The sequence below is a fragment of the Theropithecus gelada genome, chromosome 7b (genome assembly GCF_003255815.1).
Source record: "Theropithecus gelada isolate Dixy chromosome 7b, Tgel_1.0, whole genome shotgun sequence".
In the NCBI taxonomy this organism is placed as follows: Eukaryota; Metazoa; Chordata; class Mammalia; order Primates; family Cercopithecidae; genus Theropithecus; species Theropithecus gelada.
Genome location: NC_037675.1, coordinates 82,724,924 through 82,748,860, shown reverse-complemented (window position 1 = coordinate 82,748,860; position 23,937 = coordinate 82,724,924). Strand labels below are relative to the sequence as shown.

Sequence of the window (23,937 nt, the reverse complement as noted above, 5' to 3'; positions counted from 1 at the left end):
TTAAGATCTTCTCTTTGGTTTTGGTCATATGTAGTTTTGGTATTTATTTGTAGATTTATTTTTAGTCACCTTGCTTGAGATGCCTTGGAATTTCTAATCTGACAAGTAAAATCTTTCATAAATTCTGGGGAATTTTCAACCAGTATTTTTTTCAAATATTGCCCCTCTACCATTTTCTTTCTCCTCTCCTTAGGAACTCAGATTAGGTATCTATGAGACTGTCTCACGCTGCCCTCCATGTGTCTCAATCTCTCTTTGATATTTTCAACTTTTTGTCTATGTTATCCATTCAATTTTGTATTTACAGTAGTATATTTTTTCTTCTCTGGAAGTTTATTTAGTTCTTTTTCAATTCTACAAGCTCCTTTTTCATATTTTTAATTTCTTTTCTTATTTCCTTAAACAGATTAAACATAATTGTGCTTTTTGCTCAACAATTCTAGTGTCTGAAAATTCTTCGCAGATCTCTGTCTGCCTTTTCACCCCACCCACTCACACACTTTGCTGGTTCTTGTTCATGGTAACTTGATTTCTTATGCATTTTGTGATTTATTTATTTATTATGTGCACATCAACTTAGGAACATTCTGTCTGAGGAGGCTGGTTTGAAGGTATCTTCCTTCCAGAAAGGATTACTGGCCGGGCGTGGTGGCTCATTCCTGTAATCCTAACACTTTGAGAGGCAGAGGCGGGCGGATGGATCGCTTGAGGTCAGGAATTAGAGACCAGCCTGGCCAACATGGTGAAACCCGTCTCTACTAAAAATACAAAAAAAAATTTGCCAGGGATGGTGGCAGGAGCCTGCAGTCCCAGCTACTTGGGAGGCTAAGGCATGAGAATCACTTGAGCCCAGAAGGTGGAGATTGCAGTCAGCTGGGATTGCATCACTGCACTCCAGCCTGGACAACAAAGCAAGACTCTGTCTCAAAAAAAAAAAAAAAAAAAAAAAAAAAAAGGCATTATTATAGTATTTGCTTTTCCTGGATGCCTGAGGCTACTAACCAGGAAATACTTAAACTAGTCTCAACTTGGAGGTTTTTCAGACCACACAAGTAGTTTTAGCTGCACACCCCTGTGTGAGACAATTTGTGGTTATTAATTCTCAGGAGATATTTTTTCCTCTATTCTTCACGCAATCCTAAGTTAGACAATTTTCTTTGCTATCTCCAGCTAGGGGGTGGAGGTTATTTCTAACTTACCCTGTAAGCCTTTTAGGAATTCTCACTTTATGCATCAGCTCTTCTGTTCCCCATCTTCGGTTGGCCCTAGGTTCTTTATCATTTGCCTTCTTCATAAGAGGTTTGGAAAACTCAAGAGTCTGGTTTGTTCAAAATCTTGAGAGTGAAAGTCAGCTTGTGTCCTCTGTTTACTCTTTTGGGGTTGCAGCTTTCACTCCGCCTCTGATGATTCTTTACTTTGTTGCTCACCCTGTGAAGTATTTTAAATAATGTTATTACGTTTCACAAATATTTTAATTTTGTTCCCATAGTAGTTTAAAGTATCTAAACCACTATACTATAGGAAATGGCATCATATAGCAAACTTTTATAAATTTGGCTTTGCTTTTTAATTTTGGTTGGTTTATAAAAAAATTTATTTTTTCTTCTTTTTTAGTATTTTAATGTTTTTCTGTGTTTGGGGTGAGGGTCATAGATACCAGTCCAATTTTAATATTCTGTGTTTAGTATAGACTGTTATGGAATGATTCGTGGTGCTTCTGTTGATATAACCAACAAATATTTGTTGAATGTCTGCTTTATACCAGGTACTATTCTAGGAATGGGGTTATAGAAGTGAACATAATAGATAAAAATCCCTGCCCTCTCAAGAAACTTGGATTCTAGTATGGAAGACATGGGCATGTAGCACATTAGACAGTGATAATACTAAGGAGAAATAAAGCAGGGAAAGGGACCTTGCTTCTTTGGAGAGAATAGCTCAGGAATATGCAGAAAGGGTGACATTTTTAAAGAAGAGGATATGAGCGATGAGCACTCCAGAAAGAGGACTTAAATGCTTTACAAATGCCTAAGAGAATAAGGAATGAAAAGTTTTATACTATTGGAAGCATTGATGTTTATGCTTTCTTCTCTCTTAAATCTCAATTTTTCTTTTTCTGCTTGTTTAGTTTTCCTGGCAGGAGAACTGACTTTATCATCTTGGGCAAGTTTCTTAATGTCGTTGAGTTAAAATAAGACTACTGCCTATCTCTCAGGATAGACGGATGAAACAAGACATTTGTAAAATACCTGACATTTGATGGGTACTCAATACATGGTAGTTTTTCTTGTTTTCATTCTTCCGGTCTTATCTAGGCTATTTTCAGCACTTGTTTCAGTACCTGTTGGTAAATTTGCGATGATATGATTCTTTTTTTGTTTTTATTTTATTTTTGCAATAGTTTCTCTCTTGTTGCCCAGGCTGGAGTGCAATGGCACAATCTCACTGCAACGCCCGCCTCCCGGGTTCAGGCGATTCTTGTGCGTCACCCTTCCAAGTAGCTGGGATTACAGGCACCCGCCACCATGCCCAGCTAATTTTTGTATTTTTTTTAGTAGAGACGGCATTTCACCACGTTGGCAGGCTGGTCTTGAACTCCTGACCTCAGGTGATCCACCCGCCTCGGCTTTCCAAAGTGCTGGGATTACAGGTGTGAGCCACCGTGCCTGGCCATAATGATATGATTTTTATGCAGCACCGTGGAGACAGCGTGTGATAGGAAATTAACTAAAGACAAATTAGGAGAATTTGAAAGTTTCAAATTTGAAAGATTTTAAAAAACCTTTCTAAAGTAGTTTATAAAGTCTGATTTGGTTCTCAAGGCTAAGGAGATAAAACCGAGCTTTGTCCATTTTCCCCTTAAAGGTATTTTTCATTGTATTGCATGCAGGTTGGCAGCCTCAGCAAATCTCCATTTGTATACGTGACAGTCAGCAGAATCTCCAGTTACAGTCAACTCAAAGCAAGCAGGGGCATGCCACATACATGTTCATATATAGTTATATGTCTACTCTTTATCCTTTAACCTAAACTGGCTCTAATGTTTCAGTGTAAATTGGTGAGTTTTTTTGTGCCACTACAAATGGAAGAAATGTAACAGTAAGGGTGAAACTGCAAGATTCCTGTAGTTTTGGCTTGAAATAAGCTGAAATGTAAGTTAAGAAGTAAAATTAGACCCTGAAGTAACTTGTGTTCCTTTAGTGAGATTTTCTTTGATTGGAGAGTCCTGGGACCTTACTTTTCTGTCTTTCTTTCTTTTTTTTTTTTCTTTTTTTTTTTTTGAGATGGAGTCTCGCTCTGCCGCCCAGGCTGGAGTGCAGTGGGGCGAACTCGGCTCACTGCAAGTTCCACCTCCTGGGTTCTCGCCATTCTCCTGCCTCAGCCTCCTGAGTAGCTGGGACTGCAGGCTCCCGCCACCACGCCCGGCTAATTTTTTGTATTTTTAGTAGAGATGGGGTTTCACCGTGTTAGACAGGATGATCTTGATCTCCTGACCTCTTGATCCACCCGCCGCGGGATTACAGGCGTGAGCCACCGCGCCCAACTGGGACCTTACTTTTCATACTTGTTTTGATACTGATTCACCATGGGGTCTCAGTCAATCAGTTTTCTCTGTCTGTGTCATGAGTGATACCCTCCATACAAGACTTCCTTGCCTTGTGTGACTGTTGAGATTTCATAGGATGTGAGCAACGTCAAAGTAAGATAAGCACTAAAGACAAAGTACAACTATTTATATTGTATGCTTTTGGTTTTTTGGTCTCTCCCCAGCCCTACCATTGACCATACCCTGCTGGACATGCCCTTCCTTTGACTCCCTGGGGAGATGCCCTCTGACTTCTGAGAGCAGCTGGACCACCCACTCTGAAGACACCAGCAGTCCTAGCTTTGGATGTTCGTATACAGACCTGCAGCTCATCAATGCTGAGGAGCAGACGAGTGGTCAGGCTTCTGGGGCTGACTCGACTGGTAAGATGGAACTCTAAGCCAGAGGGCTTTGCAAATCACTGTTGGTGTACCCAAGCCCACTTCTAAAGTCCTTTTAAAAATCGCTGCAGCTGGCTTGCTTTGCAGAATGAATTCAGGTGTTGTTATCCAGTCAAAAAACTAGAACCCAAAGTGGCTAGAAATTGCATTGGGGAAGATGTATACACAAATTGGATCCTTGGTTGGCAGATCATTCATACTGGGTAACCATTTGACAGTGTATCTTAATATGTTGTTTTCTGACTGTTTGGTATAAATACCATTCTCTGTCAATTTATTTTCTCCTGGGATTACTGAACTATGTGTAAATATGCACAAGGCCGAATCTTTCATCCTACTACCCACGCATCTTGCGTTTTCAATAAGAGGGAGGTAGATTTAAGCAGAAAAAAGCAAATGTTACGTGAAACAGAATGAGAATCAAGACTCAGCCACTGTATCCAGACTACAAATCATTTTGCAGTTAAGTGTTTATTCTGTTGTGCCTTGGTTGAGTGATATGTCAATCGGCAATGCACTATACCTCATTTATTAAACTTTCCAGTAGGCATAAGATGGAATGCTGGCATTCTTTGCAGGTGGAATATGGGTCTGTTAACAAGTGCTGAATTACAGGCACAGTTTGGAAATGGCATTGGAAAGATTCTTGGCATTGGAAAGACGTTCTTGGTGTTTTGGTTATTTGGCCCAAGAGATTGGTTTCTTCTGAAAGTGATGAAGTTACTGCTCGTTTCTCTGTGGATGAAATTACCCAGTGTGTTGACAACATTTGTTCTTCCTTCTCAATGTTGTTCAGAGTTTCTAGGTCATTTTTAAGCTTTGGATGTTTGCCCTCATGCTATGTGCCATTGAATTTTACAAGTATAAAGAGGGATCTGTCTTGCAGACTGAGGGGTTCAGGCAGGATTTAGTTTGGTACTGGATAATGTTGCAGAGAATCCTAGTTTATCATGGACCCACTTTGTCTTCAGAAGCTGTGGTTCTTTATAGTTTTGTTTTCACAGACACTCCTTCACTTCTGGTTTGTCTCTGTGGCTGATGATCCTGGTCGGTGGCTGAAATATGCCCCCACAGCCCCATTTCCCCAGTGGGGGCATCTCATGGATGCGAGCACACCTTCAGCGGCTAAGGCTGTTAGGAAGAGAGGCTGAGCTTGCCTCCCTGCTTCACTTTTCATTGCTCTCGGCCCCCTTTCCAGGGAGGAGGCACCTAAGCATTGGTTCAGGCTACCCAGACTCCAGAGCCAGACTTCTCAGGTTCAAACCCTGATTCTGCACTGACCAGCTGTGTGACCTCGAACAGGGTCCTTACTATCTTTATGACTCTATTTCCTCTTCTGAAAAATGGGTATACCTCACCAAGTTGTTATCAGCTCCAAATGAGACGGTTTATATAGAATAGCTTACATGATGTTTGACACAGAGTGAGTGTCCATCAGGGATGAAACAAGTTCTCTTTCCTGCTGCAAGGTTCTTGTTGCTTTGGAGAGTTGCAAAACGGGCCCCTCACTGAAGGAAAAGACAAGATCTCTAGGCTCAGGCTGTTTTTTATTGTCTTCCCGACTTTCTTATTAGATGAAAGTTACTTTAATTCTTGGAGGTTCAAGTAATGAAAATCAGAGCCCTAGCCTGAACTAGACATTATTAGTCTGCCTCCACAGCTTATCATTATTTTTAACATCTCGTTGTTCTAAAGTCATTGTAACAGTGTTATAGTTTGCATCAAGAAAACCTCCTCCCCTGTTTTGGTTAGGGTCCTGGCAGGAAGCAGATGGTGCCCTAAAAATGTTTATCTGGAGAGAGCTTAATGAAGAGACCACCTACAGAGGAAGCAAGTGCTGAAATCATAGAAGAGGGGCTGCCCAACAGGAGCTATGGTGACAGAAAGGACAAAGCCACTGTAGAGATTTGACCAAGCAGGGAGATAGGGAAGAATAAATTCCCAGATCTGGTGCTGGTGTTTCCAACTGGCAGATCCTAGCCTGATGCCAAAGGGCGTGAAGCCCTGGGGAAGCAGCCCACAGAGGTCAGTCACCAGAACAGATACAATGGATCTGAGGTTGCAAGTGGGGAACAGGTGTGTTGGAATAGCCAGCACACATGGTCCTCATGAGGAACTAACTGGTCCCTACACCAGAGTTTATACCAGAGACTCAAAGGCAAATCTGGGACTGGAGAATGAGGAGGGATGCTCTTATTCAACAAGAGGCAGTTTCCATGGCTACAGGGAGGGTAGAGGTATGGCTTTTTGGCAACCATCCTCTTTTTTGTTTGTTTGAGGCAGAGTTCACTCTGTCACCCAGGCTGGAGTCTGGTGGTGCAATCTCGGCTCACTGCAAACTCTCCCTCCCAGGTTCAAGTGATTTTCCTGCCTCAGTCTCCCGAGTAGCTGGGATTACAGGTGTGTGCCACCAAGCCTGGCTAATTTTTGTATTTTTAGTAGAGACAGCGTTTCGCCATGTTGGTCAGGCTGATCTCAAACTCCTGACCTCAGGTGATCCGCCTGCCTTGGCCTCTCAAAGTGCTAGGATTACAGGTGTGAACCACCACACCCAGCCCTATCCTCTTTTACAGTAGTAATAGTTATAGATAGCATTTACTGAGTGTCTGCTGTGTGCCAGCATATGAGGTGTATCATCTCTGGCTTTCACAGCAGTCCTGCGAGGCCGGTGTCATTCTCCCCATTTCCTAGTTGCCACCGAGTCTGAGAAAGGTAAAGCAACTTGTTAAGAGAACACCACTGAGAAATGGATGACCTGAATTTCAGTGAAACTTCCAAACCCTTTTCCAGCCAGTTCCCAAACCTGACAGTGCCTCAAGTCACTGTAGTTAATTTATTTGCTATGTTACCCCCCAGACTTTCTGTACAGATGTGTATAGAGGATGCATACGAGCATATATACAAGGGATTTAAAACAAGATGTGTAGCAGGCAGAGCTTGAGGATAAAGTTCATATGTCTTTAACAGATATGCATGCTTACAGATAACTGCTGTGTGCCCACAGTATTATGTTCTGTAAACAAGTTGCTGGACATTTTACTTTGAAATCTCCCTGTTCTTTAGTAATCAAGCTAGGACCCAGGATGGCCCAGGTGCTAGGGAATGCTTCCATCTGCTTTGATGACGCAGTCTTCCTTCACATCTCACCTCCATCTGCCCTCCAGGCCCAGAGGTGACAGGTGGTATATCTCCAGGAGCCTGGGAAAGGAGAGGCAGTGAAGTGAGTCCTCAGAGAGCAGCTCCGCAGGCCGTGGAGACAGTGTCTGGATGCATCCTGAGCTGTGGTGACCCATGAGGCTCTTCCTGAACATCCTGACGTGTGCAAACAGGGTAGAGTTCTGGCTTTGAAAAGTCTTTAACTCGTCCTGGGTCCCAGAATAGAAGGAGGAGAAGGAAAGACAAAGTTTAGGAGAATGAACAAGTATTTTTCAACCTGTGACATTTCTCCATTTACTCCAGTAGCAGGGAATTTAAAAATGCTTTCAGTTGTCCAGGCGTGGTGGCTCGTGCCTGTATTTCCAGCACTTTGGGAGGCTGAGGTGGGTGGATCACTTGAAGCTAGGAGTTTGAGATCAGCTTGACCAACATGGTGAAACCCCATCTCTACTAAAAATACAAAAATTAGCTGGGCGTGGTGGTGTGCCTGTAATTCCAGCTCCTTGGGAAGCTGAGGCAGGAGAATCTCTTGAACCCGGGAGGCGGAGGCTGCAGTGAGCCGAGATCGTGCCACTGAACTCCAGCGTGGGTGACAGAGTGAGACTTGGTCTCAAAAAAAAAAAAAAAAAAAGGAAGAAAAAAATGCTTTCAGTTGAGCTATTGAGAGCTCCTCCAGCCAGGTGATGCCCTGCCCTCTGCCTGGCACCAGGCTTGTGGCAGTGCCAACCTCTGGGAGTGCCCTGCTTTGAGGCTGGATGGTTCCGATTGGGGAAACTGAATCCCCCCTGGGGTTATGGCGCAGATTCCTATCGGTCTGTCCTCCAGGTAAGTCATTTCTTCAGAGCTTTACTTACTTATTTGTAAAATGGAACAGAGCGATCCTGCTCAGTCAGGGTGACAGGGTATATATGAATGTGTTTCGTACAGTGCAAAGTGCTGTAGGAATAAAAAAAATCTTAATTTAATATCTCTTTGCCTCATTTCCATTTGCTATGGGACATAAGGATAATGACTGTCCACTCCTCTGTTACCCCCAAAGAGAGCTGTTACCCAGACTATAGCATGTGGAATGAGATCTGGAAAAGGCTTTGCATTTCTCAGTAGCAAGCGGTAAATACAGAGACGCTGTGGGGAGTTCGGTATGACTGGTTTCTGTGCTTGGGGAACCTTGGGAGGAACTGCCTTGGGGAGATGTTTGTCATTGCCCCCGCCCCCGTGCCCTTTAGCATTGCAGAGGGTGATAGAGGGTGAAGAGCTCCTTGGAATTGCAGCCTCATCTGGCGCTCCCTCCGCTGAGCCGGGCTCTTCCTGGTGAGAGCACAGTGTGTCAGGGTAACCACTGGGCACCTCATGTTCTATGAGTCACCTCTTGTTTGGAGAGGGATTACGGTGCTCTGGGCCCAGCCTATGTGCCTTGGCCCCTTGCTTGGTAGTGGGCTGCCGAGAGCAGAGCCACAGCCTCCTCCCTATCACCTGCGGCAGAGTTCTGCAGAGATTTGGCAGCCCCGCAGGGCAATCTAATTCCCAGTGTAATCGTGGAGGGGAAGACTCTGTGATCAGCCTACACTTTCTTCTCATTTTCTCACCGAGGGGATAATTAGTAGGAAGGCAAACAAATCCCCTCACCTTGGTTAAATCACAGGGTGCGGGGGGCAGAGCTGGAGAGTAGTGTTGATGTTAGCTCTGAGGTCTGCTCTCAAGAGCAGATGGCAGGAGAAGATCCCAAACAACATTTCACTCCGCTCTTACCTCTCTTCTCCACAGGGATCTCCTTTGTCTAGACAAGGTGGGCACACCCTGCCATTTTCACCAGTCAGGGTAGCTCTGTAATGCCACTAGGTTCACATGGGTTGGTGAACAGTAAGAGGGTTGAGGGAATAAAAGCAAATCTTGTGCCTTTGAAGTTCATTCCAACCAGGGAAGAGAAAACACGTAAATGCATGCACACAAGCTGCTCTTAAGCAGTAGGCTTTGGTTGGGTTCTTTTTTATTTTTATTTTTATTATTTTTTTTATTTTGAGACAGAGTCTCACTCTGTCACCCAGGCTAGAGTGTAGTGGCATGGTCTCGACTTACTGCAACCTCCACCTTCTGGATTCAAGTGATCCTCCCATCTCAGCCTCCTGAGTACCTGGGACCACAGGTACGTGCCACCATGTCTGGCTAATTTTTGTATTTTTAGTAGAGATGGGGTTTCACTATATTGGCCAGGTTGGTCTTGAACTCCTAACCTCAGGTGATCTGCCCACCTCGGCCTCCCAAAGTGCTGGGATTATAGGCATGAGCCACTGCGCCTGTCCAAGTTCTCTTTTACGCATAAGAAAAGTATAGATTTAAGTGTAGGATTAGAATGCTCAGATATGTGTAAACTGAGGCATGTCAAGACTGGATGAAGCACATAGCAGGTGTTTAATAATTGTTTAATATATCCTTGAGATTGCAGGTGGTGGTGTGCCAAACCCCTGTCAACTCTAGTGGGGATGGCACCAGGTTCAAGAGGCTGAAGAAGAGACCCAGGGCCAGCAAACAAGACATGGGCCTTTACTGGAGGCTTACATACAGGGAAGAGAGTCCAGTGGCGGGAGACTGGACAGAACAGCAACCACTTGCAAAAAGCATGCAGTTTATATAGCATTTTCAGTTAGCACCATTTTGCTAACAACCTCCACCTGGCAACCTTTATTCAACCCAGAACTTGGGGCCTTGATCCACTGTATAGCCTGTGTTCCTTGGGATGGGCTGGGGGCTCAGATGTTCCTCATAGACAAGGAACAAATCCCCAAGTTGGCTACGCCAGGATTCCTTAGCTCAACACGCACATTCATGTGCATCTGCCATACGGGGTCCTTCTCAGGCTATGCTTATGTTATTGCTGTCAGGTGGATTTGCCATACAGGTGGCTAAAATCGTCTGCATCCCTGACATTTGTATCCCACTTGAACTTAAGCATTTCCCAAAGTGTGTCCCATGCAGAAAGCCAAAAAGATCCAGATGCTGGGGCCAGCATGTTAGGTCATGCTGTGCCCCCTTTGTTGGAGATTTATAACATGTATTAGCTTATTAAAGACTTTGAAAATTCCTGAAGTTATATATATGTAGATGTATAATTTATATTTATATACATGTAATGTATACACACACACACACATATATATATACGTTTAGGTTTTCATTAACCTCTACTGCCTCCTTGGTCAGATAGTGGTGTTCAGAAACCCAAACATACATAAATTGGCAAACGTGACTTGGAAGTACAGGCCATTTTAGCTGTGTTTTCTAACACTGCTAAAGTGTTAGAGAGCTAGAGAAACCAGAAAGAAATATTTTGACAAACTACCTGTATTAGTTAACTTTATAAAGTTAGCCTTACTTTGTCTCTTGCTCTGCTAAACCTCTTGGCCTTTTTAAAAAATATAAAATTCTAGATTCAACAGACCCAAAACTATATTTTGCCAAACTTTCTTTGTATTTAAACCCCCATAGGCTTTAAAACAAATTTAGACCAGATGTTCTTGATTCATTTGCATTTAACGGATCACGGTGGACTTCTGCCAGAGCAGTAGGATATCCCTAGAGATTTTGAACTCAGTTTTTTTCTCAGAAACAAGTGTTTGTATTCCATTTGGATTTTAGAGTCCAGCATTTCCCAAAGGGTGTCTCAAAGTGGTTTCCCAAAGTGAGTAGAGAGTTGTGGCCTGTGGAACCTCAGATTTTTGTGACAACTACTTTTTAGACACTCAGAAAGGTTCTCTTGTTGTTATTTATTAAGAGCGTCACCTGGGCTGCATGTCTCTGTACAAGATATAACATGTTTCTCTGTTGCCTGTTTTGCTGTCATCCTGCTGCAGCTCATAGAGCTCCAAACCAGAGTGGGGCCCAGATTCACAGGTAAACAGTAATTACCATTGTGCTTGATGGGATTACAGGAGATTTTTGTCGTTCTTAAGGCACATCTCTATTTTATGATATTTTTTAACCTTGAATATATCTTGCTTGGAAAACAAAAACAAGTTAACTAATTTTTAAAATTCTTTCTCCTAGCTACAAAAGTCAGAGATACTCATCTTCTTCCTGAACAATATTTTCCTTCCTTAAAATGGAAGAACAGCAGAGCAGTTTTTTTAAACAAATCACGTCTCTTCACTGTTTCATTAACAAATACAAATTTGGCCTCATTTCTGTTCTCATGTATTTTTATCTTCATTTGTTGTGCATTTTAGATTTTAATCCTTATTAAAACCAAAAAACTCTAATGATTGCTTTGTTTGAAGCTTTTTCCAGGAGGTTCAAAAGTTTCTCAGAAACACATATATTGAGTTCTTACCATTTATCAGTTACTGAGAATACGGAGAAAAGTAAACTGTGTGTTATTTTCCCATGGGGAAGTGATAATCTACAAACAGCTTTTTTTTGCCATTAAAAGGATTTTTATATATAATTTTTAAAATTGTTTCTATGTGTAATTGTTTCTACTACGTGCCAGGAATGTCCTATATACTTTATATATATATTATCTCATTTAACCTTCACAATTTAAAAGTATATATTGCTGTCCCATTTTATGAGTTCAGAGCCAACAGCTCAAGAGGTTAAATAGTTTGTCAAAAGTCACACAAATAGAAGAGTAGTTGGGATTCAACCCAAGTCTCTCCTGGGCTCATCCTGCCCTGTGCCTGGTGTACTGTGGGAGGCTGGTGTTTGTGAACACAGTCGCTTGCTGGAAGGAGCAATTATAGAGCGCCTTCCGCAGATGCAGTGCTGCCTCCGCTGCATTTCCCAGGAGCAATATACAAACCCCCCTCATGTGCTTATTTCACTGGACTGCAATTCTTTGTTTAGGAGTCCTCTGCTGGACCCAGACCTTTGTGGAAGCAGGAACCACCTCCATTGTATATCCCCAGCATGTTGCCTGGCACACTGAAATTACACAGTGGGTATTTGTGGAATAAATTAATCTTTCTTTAAATTTAAAATTTTAAAATTGTAAGTAGACAAATTATATGTATTTATGGGGTACAAAGTTATGTTATGATTTTTTTATATAATGTGGAACAATTAAATCAATTAACATATCTACCACCTTAAATACTTATTATTTTTTGTGGTGAGAAGACTTGAAATGTATTCTCTTAGCAATTTTCCAGTCTAAAATACAGTATTAGTCACTGTGTTCATCACACCGGGTAATATATTTTCAAGAAATAAAAACCTTATTACTACTGTCTAATTGAGGCTTTGTACCATTTGACCAGCATCTACCCATTCCCTGCATCTCCCCAGGCTCTGGTAACCACCATTCTACTTTCTGCTTCTTTAAGTTCGGTTGTTCTACATTCCACATATAAGGGAGAACATGTAGTACTTATTTTTCTGTGCCTGGCTTATTTCACTTAGCATAATGTTATTCAAGTCCATCCACGTTGTTGCAAATTACGAAGTATTTTTCTTTTTAAAGGCTAAATAGTATTTCATTGTGTATATGTTCCACATTTGCTTCATCCATTCATCCACTGATGGACACTTAGGTTATTAAACTTGTGTATTGTTTAATACTGCTGTAGTGAACATGGGTGTGCAGATATCCCTTTGACATACTGATTTCAAAATCTTTTGAGTAACCCAGAACTGGGATTGCTGGGTCATATTGTAATTCCATTTTTAGTTTTATGAGGAGCCTTTTTCATAATGGCTGTACTAAATTACATTCCCACCAACATTATACAAGAGTTCCCTTTTCTCCACATCCTCACCAACACTACTGATACTTAATCTTTTTGATAATGCCATTCTGACAGGTGTGAGGTGATATCTCATGGTGGTTTTAATTTGCATTTCCCTAATGGTTATTGATGTTGCATATTTTATATATATATATATATATTTTTATATATATATATATTTGTATGTTAGCCTTTTGTATGTCTTCTTTTGAGAAATGTCTTTCAGGTCCTTTGCCTATTTTAAAATCAGATGATTTGTTTTCCTTCTATAGAGTTGTTTGAGTTTCTTATATATCTTGGATATTAATCCCTTATCAGATGTGTGGCTTGCAAATATTTTCTCCAAATTCATAGTTTGTCTCTTCCCTCTGTTGTTTCCTTTGTTGTACACAAACTTATTTTGATTTAATCCCATTTGTCTTTTATATTTTGTTGCTTGTGCCTTTGGGGTCAAATGTAAAAAATCATTGCCTAGACCAATATTGTCTAGTTTTTCCCTTATGTTTTCTTCTAATAGTTTTACAGTTTCAGGTCTTATGTTTAAGCCTTTAATCCATTTTGAGTTGATTCTGTATATGGTGTGAGATAAGGGTCTAATTTTATTCTGCATGTGGATATCCAGTTTTACCAACACTATTTATTGAAGAGATGATTTTTTTCCTAAAGTGTCGGCACCTTTGTCAAAAATCAAATGACTGTACATGTGTGGGTTCATTTCTGTGGTTTCTGTTCTGTTCCATTGGTTAATGAGTCTGTTTTTATGCTAGTATCATGCTCTTTTAATTTCTATATCCTTGTAGTATAGTTTCAAGTCACGTAGTATGATACCTCCAACTTTGTTGTTTTTGCTTATGACAGCTTTGGCTATTTGGTGTTTGTTTTGTTTTGTTTTTAAGTCAATGTGGAATTTTAGGATTGTTTTCTATTTCAATGAAAAATGACATTGGAATTTTGATAGGGATTGCACTGATTCTGTAGATTGCTTTGAGTGGTATCGTCATTTTAACAATATTAATTCTTCTAATCCATGAGCACAAGATATCTTTCCATTTATTTGTATCTTCTTAAATTTATTTCATCAGTGTTTTATAGTTTTCACCTCTTTAGTTAAATTTATTCCTTTTTTGTAGATGTTGTAAATGGGATTGTTCTCTTGATTTCGTTTTCAGAACATTTGTTGGTGTATAGAAAAAGTACTGATTTTTGTGTGTTGATTTTGTGTCCTGCAACTTTATTATGTATATTTATTAGTTATAACAGTTTATTGGTGGAATCTTAAGTGTTTTCCACATGTAAGATTATGTTATCAACAAACAGTGACAATTTCATTTCCTCCTTTTCTAATTGGATGCCTTTTATTTCTTTCTCTTGCCGAATTTCTCTAAGGATTTTCAATACTATGTGGAATAGCAGTGGCAAGAGTGGGCATCCTTGTCTTGTTCTAGGACTTAGGGAAAAGAGTTTCAGTTTTTCACTGTTAAATATAATGTTAGCTGTGTGTTTATCACATATGGCCTTTACTGTGTTAAGGTACATTCCTTTCATACCTAATTTGTTATTTTTTATCATTAAAGACTGTTGAATTTTGTCAAATGTTTTTGCTGCATCTAATGCGATGATCATATGTTTTTTATCTTTTATTTTGTTAATGTGATTATCACATTTATTGATTTGCATATATTGAAACATCTTTGCATCCCAGGGATAAATCCCACTTAATTATAGGTGAATGATTATTTTAATGTGCTATTAAATTTAGTTTGCCAGTATTTTGTTGAGGATTTTGGAATTTATGTTCATGAAGGATCCTTTGCTATAGTTTCCTTTTCTTGTAATGTCCTTGTTTGGCTTATAAGAAGAGCTATGCTGGCCTCTTAAAAGAGTTTGGAAGTGTTTTCTCTTTAATTTTTTTTAAGAGTTTGTGAGGATTGGCGTTCTTCTTTATTTAAAAACAATTTTTTTAAGACAAGGTGTTGCTCTGTTGCCAAGGCTGGAGTATAGTGGCGTGAAGACGGCTCACTGCAGCCTCAACCTCCCAGGATTGAGCGATCCTCTGCCCTCAGCTCCCCATGTGGTTGGGACAACAGGTGTGCACCACCACACCTGGCCAATGGCAGACTTCAGCAGTAAAGCCATTGGGCCCTGGAACTTTTCTTTGATGGAAGTTTTTTTTTTTTTCAAAATTTTTTTTAATCGCTGGTTCTGTCTCCTTATTGGTTATTGGTCTGCTCACATTTTGTATTTCCTTGTGATTCAATCTTGGTAGATTACATTTGTTAGGGAATTTATCCATTTCTTCCAGGTTATCCTACTTTTTGGCATGTAATTATAATATTCTCTTAATATCCTTTGTATTTCTGTGATCAGTTGTAATGTCTCCCCTTTCACTTCTCATTTTATTTACTTGTGTCTTCCATTTTTTCTTAGTCTAGCTAAAAGTTCGTCCATGTTATCTTTTCAAAAAATCAACTCTTAGTTTCATTAATCTTTTGTATTTTTCTAGTCTCTACTTCATGTATTTCTGCTTTGATCTTTATTATTTCTTTTTTCTGTTGACATGAGGCTTAGTTTGTTCAGCTTTCTCTATTTTCTTGAGGTGTACATTAAATTACTACTTGCGATATTCCTTATTTTTTTGATGTAGGCGTTCATTGCAATAAACTTTTCTCTTAGAACTACCTTTACCACCCCCATAAGTTGTGGTACATTGTATTTCTGTTTTTGTTTGTCTCAAGATATGTTTAAATTCTTTTAGTTTCTTCTTTGATCCATTGGTTGTTCGAGTCATGTTGTCTAATTTCTATATATTTGTGAATTTTCTGAACTTCTCCATGTGATTGATTTCTATTTGTTTACATTGTGGTCAGAAAACACTCTTGATATGATTTCAGTCTTCTTTAATTTAAAAAGACTTGTCTTGTGACTCACCATATGATCTATACTGGATAATGTTCTGGATGTGCTTGAGAAGAATGTACATTCTGTTGCTGTTAGATGGAATGTTCTGTGATGTTTGCTAGGTCCATTTGGTCTAAAGTGTTGTTCAAGTCCAATGTTTCCTTATTACTTTTCTGTCCTGTTGATCTGCCCATTATTGAACATAGAGTATTGAAGTCCTATATGATTGTTGTATTGCAATATGTCTTTCCCTTCAATCTTTTAATATTTGTTTTATGTATTTAGGTGCTTCGATATTGGGTGCATATGTATTTATAATCATTGTATTCTTTTGATGAATTGACCCCTTAATCATTATATAATGTCCTTCTTTGTCTCTTCTTACAGTTTTTGACATAAGGTCTATTTTGCCTGATATAAGTATAGCTATCCCAGCACTCTTTTGGTTTCCATTTGTGTGGAATATCTTTTTCCATTCCTTTACTTTCAGTCTCTGTGTGTCTTTAAAGACACAGCATACAGTTGGGTCTTGTTTTTTCATCCATTCTGTCACTCTGTGTCTTTTTATTGAGTAATTTAATCAATTTACATTCAAGGTAAGTATAGATAGGTAAAAACTTACCGTGACATTTTATTAATTGCCTTCTGGTTGTTTTGTAGGTTATTTTCCTATCTTTCTTCTGACTTCATTTGTGATTTTATGGTTTTCTGTAGTGGTATGCTTTGATCCTTTGTACTTTTGTTTTGCTCTTCTACTAAAGATTTTTGCTTTGTGATCACCAAGAGGCTTACATAGAACATCTTGTACTTCAGACTGCCTATTTCAAGTTTATGATAACTTTGATTGTATATAACAACTCTACATGTTTACTCCTCCCTCCCCCCACACCTTATGGTTTTAATGTCAGCATTTATATTATTTTGTAATGGGTATCCTTTGACGATTTATTTTAGCTATAATTGTTATTAATAGTTTTGTCTTTTAACCCTTAATGCTAGGGATAAAATTGCCTTAGACATCATCATTATAATACATTCAGAGTATTCTGAATATGACTCTGCTTTACTTATACCATTGGGTCTTGTGCTTTCATAATTTTCACATTATTTATTACTTAGCAGCAGCTTTTTGCTTCAACTTTTAAAAACTTCACTTATCAGTACCTCTAAGGTAGGAGTACTGGCAATGAACTCCCTTAGCTTTTGTTAGTCTGGAAAATTTTTTATTTTTCCCTAATTTCAGAGACAGCTTTGTTGAGCAAAGCATTCTTGGTTGGCAGGTTTCTTTTTTACTTCAGCACTTTGAATATATCATCCCACTCTCTTCAGGCCTACAGAGTTTCTGCTGAGAAATTGATTATAGTTGTATTGGGACCCCTTTGTATGTGATGTATTTCTTATCTCTTGGTGCTCTCATAATTTTTTATTTGTCTTTAATTTTTGATCATTTGATTATGTGTCTTTGTGAACTCCTCTTTGGGTTGAATTTTATTGGAGACTTCTGCACTTCCTGTACCTAGATGTTGTCATCTTTTCTCAGGTTAGATAAATTTTCAACTATTATTTTTTAAAATATGCTTTCTGGCTCCTTTTCTTTCTTCTCCTTCTTGAATTTCTATCGTGTGAAGGTTAGGTGTCTTGATGGTGCCTCATCCATAAGTCCTGTAGGCTTTCTTCATTCTTTTGCATTCTTTTTTTTTTTTCTCTTCTGAATGGATAATTTCGAATGTTCTGTCTTTGAGTTCACTCATTCTTTCTTCCATTTAGTCAAGCCTGCTGTTGAAGTGTTCTATTGCATTTTTTTCTTTTCCTGAGACGGAGTCTGACTCTGTAGCCTAGGCTGGAGTACAGTGGCGTGATCTCTGCTCACTGCAACCTCCGCCTCCTGGGTCCTGGTTCAAGCAATTCTCCTGCTTCAGCCTCCCGAGTAGCTGGGATTACAGGAACACGCCACCATGCCCAGCTAATTTTTGTATTTTTATTAGAGACAGGACTTCACCATGTTGGGCAGGCTGGCCTTGAACTCCTGACCTCATGATCTGCCCACCTTGGCCTCCCAAAGTACTGGGATTACAGGTGTGAGCCACCATGTCAAGCCTCTGTTGCATTTTTCACTTCAGTAATTGTGTTCTTTATCTCTAGGATTTCTATTTTTTGTTGTTGTTTCTATTTCTTTGTCAAAATTCTCATTCATGTATTATTTTCCAAATTTTATTTCATATTTATCTATATATTCTTGTCATTTACTGAACTTTTTAGAGAGGATTATTCTGAATTTTTTGTCTGTCATTTCATAGATCCCCCTTTCTTTTGGGCCGATCATTGGAACTTTGTTAGTTTCTTTTGGAGGTGTCATGATTTCCTAAGTCTTTGTAATCCTTGTGTTCTTGCATTGATATCTGCGTATTTGAGGGTGCAGCCAACTTTTCTGGCTGTTACAGGTGTTCTTTTGCAGAGGTAGGCCTTCACTGTTTAGTGATTCTGATAGGACAGCTGGTAAGGACCCTGGGAAGAACTTGCTTTCAGATACTCTAGATGGCTGGGCTGCTGCCTTTGTCTTGCATTTGGCTGGGGTAGTTGGCTGGGCTCCGGTATCTGGTGAGACCACTGGCTGACCTCTGCAGTCAGGCTGAGCTGCTGGATGCACCCTGTAGTCACCTCAGATTGGGCCAGGCCACAGGGTGCATTCCCTGGCCAGGTGATACCACTCTTTGAGTTTAGCAGCTAGACAGGGTTGCAGGAGAAGCCCAGAGATCAGGTAGAGTTTCTGATCAGGAAAGATAGGACAAGCTGCTTTGTTTTCCTCTGCTTTTCTCAGTGTAAATACATAGTTGAGATTTGCCTCCTTGCCATGTGGGGCCTTGGGGTGGGCTCTGAGGCTGGCCTGAGAACTGTTCAAACTCTTAGGTATGGCAGATCAGCTTTGTGGGTGGGCTATGCTGTTAGCTAGTAACTCTGATAGGGAGCCACCACTGGCAAGTACACAGAGCTACCACCAAGGTCTACATCCTGGTTGCTATGGGCTCTGCCTTCTTGCTTTGTTTCTGCCTGACCCCCGGTGTTTTAGATGTATGGTTTCCTTCTGGACACAGGTCTTGGTGGAGGTTGAAATGACCATGGGCTTCCTGGGAAGTGTTTGAGTATCCTAGGGAAGCTGGGTGTCTGCCTCTGATTCTCTTTTTCCTCTGTAGAAAACGTGGTCCCAAGGAGAATCCTCTCTTTGGCCCTGTGCCAACTTGGGGGGAGATGGAGGAGTGAAGTGGTTAAAGTGAGTCTATTCCTCTTACCCTTTCCATGAGGTTTTCATTTCATCCTGTGGACCATGTAGGTGACTGAGATTTGTTCCAATTTGCGGGGTTTCACCTAGGTGTTCCTGTCTGTGGATAGTTGCTAGTTGAACTCTTTGTCAGGGGTAGTGAAGCGGGGACCTCCCATTCTGTCATCTTGTTAATGTCCTAGATTCAATTTTCTAATATAGAGCTAGAAGACCTTCATTTCCAAACCTTTTCTCCAATTACCTAGGCTTAAGTGTATTTGCTCACTGAAATGTATTTTCATGACTGGTAAGAATTAAGAGAACACATGGATGTGACTAGTGTGGAAATAAAACTTTTCCCCATGTTTTCAAATGTTAGACTATTATCCAATAGTCTCCATTTTTTTCCTGTTCTTATTTGAATTTTACTGTCATCTTTTAATTTTTTTTTTGAATTAATACATGTAGATGTGTGGAGGTGCAGTGGAAGAATGCTCTCTAAGTTTACATATTTCAGAATGTTACTCTTCTATACATTCTTTGACCAAAATAACCATATTTTTCTTCCCTATGTATTCACCTCAAAGACTGCAAATATGGTGACTTGGGGAAAGCTTTTCCATGATATTGAAATATATTCTTGTAGTTACTGAACCATCTGTGTGGAGCAAAGTCTAAGAAAGAGCAACAGAGTTTAAGATGCTGTGTTCCAAAAGGGTGGTGTAAACGAGATATTTCAGAAGCTCTTAATAAAAAACTTGTGGTCTTCAACCAGAGATTGTTGCAGGTCCCTTTCAGAATTGCTAATGTGTTTATACTGAAGAGGAGGTGACAACTGTAATGCTTTTTATTGATTATCTTCTGTGATGTTCTTTTTAGTGTTATGATCCTTCTTTAACAGATGAGGACACCAATGCCCAGAGTCACACTTTAGTCAAGTGCTAAAATTAAGACTGACATCCAGGCTTGTCAGCACTATGCAGCTCTGTCCCTCCTGTGGCTGGGCCCTCTGGAAGGGTCACTCCTCTGTTCCCAATGCTATAGGGCAGAGTTTAAGATGCTGTGTTTTTTCAGTTCCGATCAGGTGATTCAAACTAGACATGGAACCACTTAGAATCCAGAGGGCCCATGAACTTGGATGATTTACATCTTTATGGTCTTCAGCCCCTAGGGAGGTTAATGAGATGAGCATGTCCCTCAATTATGGATGTAGGCAACAAACCCCAGTAACATTAGCAGTACCTTCCACTTAGTCACCAACAGAAAGCACAGATGCCTCCATAGCACATTATAGTTGTGATAGATATCTTAAGATAGCCTTTATCGTTTACCGTTGCCACTTGGAAATCATGGTAGTTCTTGGCTGTATTAATGGTTGTATTAGTAGTAGTATTAGCCATAATAATGGTAGCATTATTATGGTTGTTATAATGGTAATACTACCATTAATTATAATAGTATTAATATGTTAATAAAGAAGTGCTGATATTGTTATATCAGAAACTCATGAAGTTGGTTTTTAATATTAGATAAGTATTTTAATATATACTTACTTTTTAAGTCATATGTATTTGTTCATGTATTTAACACACTGTCTTGAGAAGGCATCCTAGGCTTTAGGAGACTGACAAACGGTCGATAGCACGAAACAGCCAAGAATCCCTGCTTTGCTTATACACCACTGATGCTTATACAATGAAGCACAGACTCTGTGAATCTAATGTCTAATGCCAACTATTCATTTATTCAAGAAATGAGGAATTACTATGTTCCAGCCACTAGGCTGGAACCTCATACCAGCTAGAGGTCAGGGCAGTATCCAGGCAAGAGAGATGGTGGCCTGGACTGGGGACCTGGACTAGGTTAGAAAAAAACTGAGCAGATTTAAAAGGGATTTAGCATTTTGAATGGACAGAATCTGTATCAAACTCTTTCCCCCATTATCCTTCAAAATTTGCATCTTTGTGCCTCTACTGCTGCTTTCACCTTAATAACTCCATTTTTGTCCACATGACAAAGACCTACTGATTATATAAGATCAAATTAAAATAACGTTTTCTCTCACACAGTTCTTACTTTGTGCCAAGTACGGTCCTAAAGAAAAAATTCAAAGTAAGCTATCCCAAGCAGGTTCTCTCATGAGTTTTGCTCCGTGTCACAGTTCCTGTCACCTCTTATTTTAGGAGAGCTCTTGGCATAGATGTTATAGTGATGTTTTCATTTCTGGATTGCCCTCACAGTCTGGTTTTCAGCATAATGCTTGGAATTAGGGAGGTGTCCAGTGAATTTTGTAAAGCTACATTTCCCATTTTCCCCACATTGTATCAGCATTGTCCCTTGCCTCCCGCCAGAAAAAAAAAATAAAAAAATAAAAAATAAATGAGCTTACCTCAAAATACCTTAGTCTCAAGCACTTGAGTCTAGAAAGAGAATTGAGAAAAATGGAAAGTAGTTCCTCTGGTCATAATTCTGAACCGTTTTACTGAATATTTTAAATGTAAATAGCATTTCAAATAATCATCAGATTCACCCATGAAAGATGGTGTCTCTAGCTTTAAGTAGTTTCCCAGATGAGTAATTTAACACCACTGATTTAAATGACATTAGAAATTGCTCGGCCGGGCGCGGTGGCTCAAGCCTGTAATCCCAGCACTTTGGGAGGCCGAGACGGGCGGATCACGAGGTCAGGAGATCGAGACCATCCTGGCTAACACGGTGAAACCCCGTCTCTACTAAAAAATACAAAAAACTAGCCGGGCGCGGTGGCGGGCGCCTGTAGTCCCAGCTACTCGGGAGGCTGAGGCAGGAGAATGGCGTGAACCCGGGAGGCGGAGCTTGCAGTGAGCTGAGATCCGGCCACTGCACTCCAGCCTGGGCGGCAGAGCGAGACTCCGTCTCAAAAAAAAAAAAAAAAAAAAAAAGAAATTGCTCACTGAATCTCTTGTGCAAAGTCAGGGCTTCAAAAAGATTTATGAACTATGCTTTTTAAAGATAAAATGTTAACATACGCTCAACAAAGTATCAATGGACATTAAGTGGTCAAGCCATGGTAGCTGGTACAGAGTACCCTGGCCAGTGTTTATTATTACTTTAGTAACCCTAAAGCCTCTGGAAATAAGTCTTCTTTTTGGTTTTAGATTCATAATGAGTTTTGATTTCTTTAAGCATCTCAGACCTTTAAAGTTAGAAGAAACTTAAGAGATGATTTAGTCGAATTTCCACATTTTACAGGTAAGAAAGCCAACGCCTAGAAGTATTAGGAGCAGAGCCAGGCCTTGTAATTCCTTGCCTCCCACCCATTCTGTGAATTGTTTAAAAACCTAAGAGATTGGCTGGGCACAACTGATTATTTTTCATTTCATTCCTCTCTGAAAGTATTTTCTTTTTTCTTCCTCTGAATTAAACAATGGACTGCCTTCCTTAAGGATTCAATTCAGTCATGCAGAAAGTTAAAAGCAGTGGAGCCAATGGAGATGGAGGCCCTCAGAGCCTAGAAAACATTTTTTCTTACAATTTTTTTTATTGATGCATAATGTTTGTACGTATGTATGGGGTATATGTGATATTTTAATGCATGCGTACAGTGTATAATAATCAAGTTAGGGTATTTAGGGTATCTGTCACCTTTATCACTTCTTTGTGTTGGGAGCATTTCACGTATTCTCTCTAGCTATTTTCAAATATACAGTATATTATTGTTAACTATAGTCATCCTACCAAACAGAACTTGTTCCTTCTAACTATATGCTTGTACCCATTAACCAACCTCTCTACATACCCTTTCAAGTCTCTGATAGCTATGATTCTACTCACTACCTCCATGAGATCAACTTTTTCGGCTCCCACAGATGAGTGAGAACTTGCCCGTTTGTCTTTCTGTGCCTATCTTATTTCACTTAACATAATGTCCTCCAATTCCATCCATGTTGCTGCAAATGACAGGGTTTCATTCTTTTTTGGCTGAATAATAATCCATTGTATATGTATGCCACATTTCCTTTATCTGTTCATCCATTGATGGACACTTAGGTTGATTCCATATCTTGGCTATTGTAAATAATGATAAAATAAACATGGGGTGCTGATACACCTTTGATGTACAGATACCCTTTCCTTTGGATAAATACCCAGTAATGGTATTGCTGGATCATATAGTAGTTCTATTTTTAGCTTTTTGAGAAATCTCCGCATTGTTTTCTATAATGGCTGTACTAATTTACATTCCCACCAGCAGTATTGCCCCTTTCTCACTTTGCTGGCCAGCATTTGTTATCTTTTGTCTTCTTGATAATATCATACTGATGGGGGTAAGATGTCTCATTGTGGCTTTGATTTGCATTTCCCTGATGATTTGTGATACTTAGCATTTTTTTCATATGCCTGTTGGCCATTTGTGTGTCTTCTTTTGAAAAGTGTCTGTTTGATCCTTTGCCCACTTTTTAATGGGAAATTTGGTTTTCTGCATTTAAGTTGTTTGATTTCCTTATATATGCTGAATGTTAGTCCCTTTTCAGATGAATAGTTTGAAAATGTTTTTTCCCTTTCAATAGGTTGACGCTTTGCACTATTATTATTTCCTTTACTGTGCACAAGCTTTTTAGTTTGACATAGTCCCATTTGTCTATTTTTGTTTTTGTTGCCTATGCTTTTGAGGTCTTAGCTATAAAATCTTTGCCCAGACCAATGCCCTGGAGTGTTTCTGCTACTTTTTTCTAGTCATTTTGTAGTTTCGGGTGTTAGGTTTAAGTCTAATTTATTTTGAGTTGATTATATGGATAGAGATAGGGATCTAGTTTCATTCTTCTGCATGTAGATATCCACTTTTCACAGCACAATTTATTGAGGAAGGTGTCCTTTCCCCAGTGTATGTTCTTAACACCTTTGTTGAAAATCAGCTGGCTGTAAATATATGGGTTTATT

General features: G+C 39.7%; 1 protein-coding gene across 1 annotated transcript in view; it reads left to right on the top strand.

The window, feature by feature from the left end:
• The window catches only part of STON2 (stonin 2), a 177,136-nt gene that overhangs the window by 62,403 nt on the left and 90,796 nt on the right, over nucleotides 1-23,937 (top strand). The window contains exon 5 of the mRNA XM_025391514.1: nucleotides 3,772-3,969. Within this exon, the coding sequence (XP_025247299.1) occupies nucleotides 3,772-3,969 (198 nt within the window). The remainder of the gene's footprint in view (nucleotides 1-3,771; nucleotides 3,970-23,937) is intronic.